Source organism: Populus alba, chromosome 14 (genome assembly GCF_005239225.2).
Source record: "Populus alba chromosome 14, ASM523922v2, whole genome shotgun sequence".
Classification (NCBI taxonomy): domain Eukaryota; kingdom Viridiplantae; phylum Streptophyta; class Magnoliopsida; order Malpighiales; family Salicaceae; genus Populus; species Populus alba.
In genome coordinates, this window is record NC_133297.1 from 8056375 (window position 1) to 8064768 (window position 8394).

At 36.3% G+C, this 8394-nt stretch overlaps 1 protein-coding gene across 2 annotated transcripts; it reads right to left on the bottom strand.

Annotated features, from left to right (window-relative positions):
• Positions 1 to 308: 308 nt before the first annotated feature.
• Positions 309 to 8015, bottom strand: LOC118041203 (CDPK-related kinase 3). 2 transcript variants are annotated; one of them, XM_073404467.1, is made up of 12 exons: positions 7205 to 7345; positions 6826 to 6965; positions 4479 to 4609; positions 4224 to 4265; positions 3899 to 4007; positions 3661 to 3739; positions 2884 to 3180; positions 2269 to 2378; positions 1355 to 1462; positions 1202 to 1264; positions 711 to 878; positions 309 to 627 (listed from the first exon to the last, which is right to left on the bottom strand). In XM_073404467.1, the coding sequence occupies exons 2-12, from the start codon at positions 6943 to 6945 to the stop codon at positions 490 to 492; spliced, it is 1365 nt and encodes a 454-aa protein (XP_073260568.1). In that variant the 5' UTR covers positions 6946 to 6965; positions 7205 to 7345; the 3' UTR covers positions 309 to 489. The 2 variants fall into 2 exon arrangements, with proteins under 2 accessions (XP_073260568.1, XP_034904325.1); XM_035048434.2 differs by lacking the exon at positions 6826 to 6965 and having other exon boundaries at positions 7205 to 8015.
• Between the last annotated feature and the right edge of the window lie 379 nt (positions 8016 to 8394).

An 8394-nucleotide genomic window follows, 5' to 3' on the forward strand; every position in this document is an offset into this window, starting at 1 on the left:
TTTAGAATTTTAGTTTTTTTTTTTTTTTTTTAAATACATGAGAAGGGTCAGGCAAGCGTTTCATCATGGTGGCCAGATCATTTATGAACAGAGTTGATAAGAGCACAAGTGTTCCACCATTCGGCCTAACAATAAGAACAAGTACTGTTCAACACGTTTTACATGTTATAGTCAACTACAAAATTCCTATGACCACTGTTATCGAGAGATTGAAACTAACTTTTGTTGTCGGACCATTTTAACCACGAATAAACCGAGCTAAATCACTTTCTTTTCCTCTTTTTTTCTGGGGGGGCAAAAATTAGGAATGACCCAAGAAAAAACTTTAAATTAAAAATTTGCCCCAACAATCTCAGAACCGACTCCGCTACAGTATATTCACTTATGCACGCTTTTTTGTACCCCGCCCATGAAAAACAAATCCTCCAATGCCACACTTTTTTAGAACAAAAAAAAAAAAAAAAAAAAAACTATATGTCAAAAGCTAAACTAACGGGGTCTCGTATTTGAGCTACGAAGCGTCACACCATGTAAAAATTTTGTATATCCAATTAAACTAAGCTTGCCATCCGAGTTTCTGATCCAATCTTTGATGAATGTGTAGGCTGAAGGGCCCACGTTCAATTCCTGCAGAGAGGAGAGATTTAAAATGATATTCAAATAGCAATGTGTAGGTAGCACAAATCAAACGGCAGCAGTCGCATACATACCCTTGCCAATTCTTCAACTGAGATGACACGGTTACCCTTCTCTTCAAAATGCTCAAAAGCAGTGGAGGCAATCTGCTCCCACCCCTCGAGAGCCTCTAGTTGATATGTGCTGATCGCAGCTGCACAAAATTCTTCAAAGTACATCTTCTTATAAGAAAGGGATTCCATCTGAAAAAAAGAGGGACACTCAGAAAAGGATAACCATCAACTCTGAAGGGTAAAAAATCAAAACTGTTCATAATCTTCACAGAGAATGAAAAGAGAAGCCATTGCGTTTTAAGTGGATTGACAATCATAATTGGTGCGAGTAAACCTCCAAAAGCCAAAAAAAAAAAATGTATTTTTTGAAATTCAAATGCAAGAACTTCTTTCATGAAGAAAGAAAATTCATAAGTTTATATTTCTTTAAATTGCAATCAACATAATTCTTAAAATGCAGAGACCGTGACTGCTGGTTATCATATTTCAAGCAGAGAACTAAATAAGAGTACCGCATTGAGAATTTCAGGAGCCCTCGACTCTCTCATGGCATATGTTGCATTGCGTACTAAAGCCTGCAAGAAATTGCATTTCTTTTATAGAAAAACTATAATCCCATAGTCCTGTATACTACTGAAATTGATTGAAATGGAAAAAGCAGTAACCATTCTGAAATTATCAAGTGAAACACTTCCGTCGCCATTTGGTTCCAACAAACTGAATTGAGCTCTGAGATAGACAAGCTCGTCCTCGGTCAATGCTTTTGAGAGAGCCTGTATAAGAAAGGAACCCAAAGAAATGTCAGCTGATATGCAATAGACAATTATCAATCCAACACTCTAACCATTTCACATTTAAGCTTCAGCATAGTTGAAATATTCAGCCATGTTGATGATTATGCTTTTTGCATCAGAAAAAGTAGTAGTCAGTGAATAGGTTAGAAATAGAGCCAGACAGAGCTTCACTTATACCTAACAAATCATGGCTATGTTTACTTGAAGCAGCCCAGTCTCCGGATGCTTTGGACAATGAAAGCTGCTTTTAATTTATCTTTTAACAATATCGTGCCAAATTTAGTTTCAAATTCTGTTTTTTTAAAGAAAAAAGAAAGCCATGTTCTAAATAGTTTAGATACAAATCAGGAAGTTTCAATCAAATATAAGATTAGGAATCCGAACAAATAATCATACAAGGATTTTTGGTAATTAGATACAGAAATAAAATTTAAAAACTGCACCTCAAAAAAAAACAAAACCACAAAAAAATTAGAGACAGAGAGAGAGAGAGAGAACATCAAACTAGGGGCTGATGAATGTTTGAAGGTTCTCTTCAAAAGGAATTCTTTAGGTAATGCAAAGTTTTAGTACTTAAGGGGTATAGTTAACGCTAAATGGCGAGCCTATTTGCACGTGAACATATTTCCTCACTTCATTACCGATTATGTTTCCCTCGAGAATAAAATTGAGCTTTGAATCTACATGGTGAATAATGTTTTCACTATCAGGATTAAGATACAATACAAAATTCTTAAAGGAAGACACACACACGCATGTGCTCTTATTAATAAGGGAGGGTGTACCTTTAGCGCTGCACGTTTAAAAGGTGAAGCATGTAGGTATGCCTTGACTAGCTTGTAGATTAATATGTCTAAATTTATAGGTCGGCTATCATCCCTCAACCACGGGTGAGCTGCAATTACCAAGGTTTTCATTAGCTAAAAGAAATCAAGAAATAAGAAGTGTGAGATGTAAATTTCTCACAATCATCAAATTGTCAATGAGAAAATAAGATGCAACATGCAATATAGGTATAGACTAAATTTCATACACATGTCAAACATCCAACTATTGCAAGTGATGTACATTTTCCAAAATATTTAAGTCACTTCCACCTCAACCACCTTTAAGCAATATGGACACAACCAAATAGCTCCTGGAATAGTCTTTTTTGTTTAACTTTACAAGTGAGGATTGCTTCCAAAGGGGACCATTTAACATCCATCATCAATTAAAAAATACAATCCAGGATCCTTCTGATCTAACATACACTTTGGTTCTCCCATACACTTTCTCATCACAGGAAAGAATGCCATAACCTTGTAGAACGACTTGCAAAACCATCTAGGTAAATCCATTGTTTTGTCAACGTTATGGGCATCTGTTTTAATAAAATAATACAGGAATTACAAACTTACTTAGAGCTTGGACAGCAGTCATTCTTTTCCTGTAATCCTTGTTCAGAAGTCTCTTCACAAAGTCCTTGGCCTCTGGAGTGACAGAAGGCCAGGGTAGATCTTCAAAGTTGGGATCAGATCTCAGCACAGCACGGAAAATTCCTGATTCAGTCCGTGCCCAGAAAGGCCGGCTTCCACATATCAAGATATAAGTAATAACACCAATGCTCCATATATCTGCTTCAAGACTGTAAGATCTATGCAAGACTTCAGGTGCAACATAGTATGCACTTCCGACGATATCATTTAACCTTTCATCTGCAAACATCACACAGAATAAATCATTAAAAACTCTCCAATATCAACTAATAAGTAAGAAAGTTATAAATATTATAAAAGCCGTATAGTTTAAACTAGAAAATCATGTGCACAAATAACATAGAAATCAAAAAATTGGCAGGCATACTCATGCTCTTATATTATCAAGGCTACCAGCCTGCATCAATTTAGCTTAATACTGTAATTAGCACAATCAAGTCTAAATCGTTGTCACAACACTTGTTGCATCAGTCAATAATGCATATAGATGTCTAGTTAACAGGCAAGGAACAAGTAAAGATAGCTATGGCAGAGAAAATAACCAGAGTAATCAGGCAAAAACTTAAAATCTCATCTCTGATTTAGGGACCCAACCCATTCAGTTAAATAAAACTAAATCAATCTACTTGTGGCATGGTGGAGGCAAGGATAGTATTCTCTGTGAGTTGACCAAAAAACATAGGAAGCTCTGCTCATTACCTGGCCTAATAAAGTCTGAGAGGCCAAAATCAATAAGCTTCATATCAGCATCTTCGCTGCCTGAAGTGAAGAGGAAATTCTGTAACAAAAGAGGATCAGTTATGAGCAAGCATGGAATGAAAATTCCCCATAAACACTGTCAGCCCCCACCATCAATGACACCACCTTGTGATGATAAAACTTAATGCTAAACTATTTACATGAAACAACAAAACATCAAGTTTATGAGGAAAAAAACCTCTGGTTTTAAATCACGGTGTACGACGCCTTGAAGGTGACAAAATGCAACCACACACAAGATTTGCACAATTATAGCTTTTGCATCTTCCTCTGTGTATCTTCCTCCTCTGCAGCAGAGAAAAATGTTATGCTTATATCAGTAGATAACACTTCAACCATGCAAGAACCATTCAACAGAACATACAATTTAGATTGGTTCTGCTCAGGGTAGGTGGATGATAATTTCACACAAAACATCCATCATGGTTATAATCCAAGCCAAGGCAAGTAGTCAAAAAATATATATATATAGTTAATCACCAGTGCAAAGACTATTGCATTACCTTGCCAAAATTCTGTCTAGAAGCTCCCCTCCCTCACACAATCTGATAAGCAAACAGTAATCCACCAAACATCAGAGTTAAAAGTTTAAAATTGCACAACACAAACAAAAGTCAAGACTTCTAGCCAAGCAAAACATTCCAAAAGGTGCCATTTACAAATACTGCAGGAGAGAAGCTAAAGAAAAAGACGCAATGTTGACAAAGCTCAATTATATTTCATGCATAACTTAGAACAGAAAGTAAGAAAAGACATACTCCATCACTATGTACACGTTATTGGCATCCTCACATGCATCATAAAATTTGACAAGATGCCTATGTCCCGATAGACCTTTCAGTATTTTTACCTCCCTACGAACATCTTCAATTGATATAGCGGTTGTCATCTGCCAAACAAGTCTTGTGAAAATTTAGATATTGCACAATCCATAAGGCAATTAATCCTAATTAAGAAAAGAATTCAGAATTTCATAAATCTGATCACTGCACATAAAAGAAAAGGAGTAATAACTGAAGCAATCAAGGAAAACAACCAAGGATTGGGATTAGAAAATACAGGTTTAAGAGGAAAACTTTGATCATCAGCATATACATACACATTTGATGAAGAAAAAGGCCACAGAATGTCTGTCATACACTGGCATGAGCAATTGGCATTGCCCAGGGGGGTAGATTGCCTTGAGTGTACACATGCACCCATGAGCACACATTCAAGAACATGTGTGTTACTATGCATTTGTACAGTGTCAAGTGAATGACAAGTTGGCAATTGAAACTCTTTTAAGATTCCAGTACGGAAAGGGCTCAGGGGGGTTATAAAACAGTGTTTAAAAGAAGAATGTAAATGTAAGAAAAGCAGGACCAATAAATTGAATTTCCAAAGTAAATGAAATGCAGCAAGAAATTCATTTCAAGGCACAGTGTGCAATTAAAGAGGGTTGAAAGATCACTTTGCACAAAAAGAAAGTAATTACAGGTTTAACTACCAACCACATAAACAAATTCAAGATGTAACAGAAGATTAGATAGGACCTTGAAATAGAACATTTATAATTCTGAGTGTGTTTGTGCATACTCGCATCTGTAAATGTCTTCAATACAAAATGATAGGTTAAGAAAACTATTACAAATACATATTTGATAGTCCAAAAGTAGGATGCCTAAGACCTATGATGCACGATACATTATACATTTCCATGAAGGTATTAAAGATATCTGAATTCTTTCCATGAATATCCGTATTGGATAGTTTTCACAAAAACAACACATTTCCAATGAGATTCAGTTTTAGCTAGTGAACCATTGATCTGGTTAATAGAACTTGTGTCATGAAACTAATTCCACTCACATATTGTCTGCATTTTCACAGAAGAATCAAAGAATTTGAGAGTTAGTTATTCTCTAATGCATGGCAATATAAACAAGATCACGCCATATCAAGTCCTATTTATCTTTCCAGGTCATCCTCACTGAAGTTTCATCTTTGATGACACAATTAAAGCTGAGAATGCTGTTTGTAAGTGAACTACCCTTTGTTTTATGCTTTCAGTATTTGAATGCTTATATGCTGCAATAATACAAGTGAACTCAATAAGTATCATCAAATTTGCAAACTCTGGCAGGGAAATATTCTCATTACTGTTTCTCTCTTTAGAGACAAAAGGCTAGGCAAGGACATGAATCACCATAAGGACTAAGAGCGTGTTTGGCAGTGTGGTAGCGGTTGTTTTTCAAATAACTTTTCGTGCCGAAATGCATGTCAATGATGTTTTTTTATTTTTTAAAAATCATTTTTGACATCAGCATATCAAAACGATCCAAAAAGTACAAACCGCACTCAATTTTAGCAAAAAAAAATAAAAAACTCAAATTTAGTGGGAACGCGGTTACGCTGACCAAGTAAGTTTGTGTTGCAATACTGTCACAGCTCATAAGCTCATACAATGCTTTCATATCAGCATCAGATGCTGATAACCATATCCATGTGTGTCATCCTCATCAATATACAATTAACATCGTTAAAAGTAAATAAATTTAGAGACAGATAACATCAAATTAAAACTCAGACTGATCTTTATCCCTTTTCTTAAGGTCTAAATGATACACAATTACCTTAGGTGCTTAGTTATTTTGCAGAATTTTTTTACCACTACGGATATTCCCTAAACAAGGAAAGCTTAAGCATCAAACATTTTTTCAATGCCAACTTCCAGGTCTGCAAATGGAAAAAAATCAGCATGACCACCATCAGATTTCATTTATTGAACTGCATATCCTTACTCAAATATCTTGTCCATTCACCAACACTCTTCATTAAAACCCGTGTAATATATCCTCTTTGATCTTCCAAATAATGCTTATGAAGTAGTTTCTTCACCTAGTGCCTTCAGTTAAAATTCAGTTTCTGACACAAACTTTTCCAACCAGATACCTCGAATCATTATCAGATAGTGACTAACACGACTATGTCCCTTCCATTCTTCCCAAAATATTCACATCCATATTTTCAGTCACGAAACAAGCTAAGTTTGACTTAAGTAATCCAGACCGCCTTTCAAAATTCTTGCAACACATGGCAGGAATACATTGCTGATAACTATACCTCAAAATTCTCATTGTATTTTCCACTTCCACGTTGACAAGTATTCAAACCCCTAAAAAAACGAACATGCTTCCATTCAAGTAAGCAGCACAGCCAAACCAAGCCCGAGAGTTGCGGCATATTGCCAGTATCTTGAATAACTGACAAAAATTAGCCCTAACGCATCAACAAGTTAAGCACGACATCTATTAATCTAATTACAAAAACAAACCCCTCATTAATCAAATTGAAAAAATAGAAATATATATTAGTCTAATTACAAAAACAAACCCCTCGTTAATCAAATTGAAAAAATAGAAATATATATTAGTCTAATTACAAAAACAAACCCCTCGTTAATCAAATTGAAAAAATAGAAATGAGAGCATTGAATTATTACCTTAGCTTTAGATATAATCTTGACAGCAACAGTCTGATCTTTAAGTGCACCTTTCTTAACCGTAGCAGAGCAAGTGTGACCAAAATGCCCTCTACCTATTTCCTTCCCTAACTCGTACTTAGCTCCAAAATTCTTGCTATATCCAAAATTCTTATCAAGCGACTGCTGTTGCTGTTGCTGCTGCTCCGCCTCCACTCCGCCGTGCTCCGGAATCGGTCCCTCCTTCGGTTTCCCTCCACCACCAAGCCTCTTAACCAACGACGCCGCTATATGTTTTGCCGGAGACGGCGGAGGAAACGGCCTCCTAAAAAATCTCCTCGGCGTCGACGCCCTCGCCGGGGACGGCGACACTCCACCGGGAAGCGGACTTGCGGCCACACCATGCGGATATGTACTCGGCCAGGGGCTCGGATGCGTAGAGGAGGACCTCGCTGGAGTGTTTTTCACCGAGAGCACGCCGTTACGCGAGGTGGAGGAAGTTAACGACGTTGGTTGGTTGTGATCGGTGGAGGAAGCAATGATTGTGACGGTTGTTGCGTCATTTTCGTTAGCTGGACTGGTTTTACCGTAACACTGCCCCATCAAAAGAAATCTTACAGTCTCAGTTAAAGTCCACGCATCGGACGGTTAGTGAAATATTTCTCCTCCGGATCTGATCTGATCATCACCGGAGAGAAAATAAAGAGAGGGAGAGAGGGAGGAGAGGGGCAGAGAGAGATCTGAGTTAAGAAAACGATAAAAGAAGAGAATGAAAAGAGAGTTTTATAAGTCAGAGAGAGAGAGAGAGAGAGAGGAAGAAAGACAAAGGGGTTAGTTAGTTTTTGCAAGAAACAAAAGAAAATGACACATATATATACATGTTATTTTATAAAGTGTTTTTTATTTAAAAATATATTAAAATTTTTATTTTAAATATTAATACATTAAAATAAAACGAGTAAATTAATTTAAAAATTTTATAAAAACATAAATGTTTAAGAAAATCCACCGTAGTTAGCACGCAAGTGAAGCAACAGTAGAAGTAGAAGAAGCAAAGAAAGGAAACTATCTGAAGGAATTAAATAAATTCTCGCTTAAAAATGCAAAAAGTTAAGGATTAATAATCTGCCGTTGGATTTGTAGAATCAACTCTATTATACTCATAGAGAGAAACGAGTAGAGTTTTTCTCTCTGTTTTTTTTCTTTTTTTT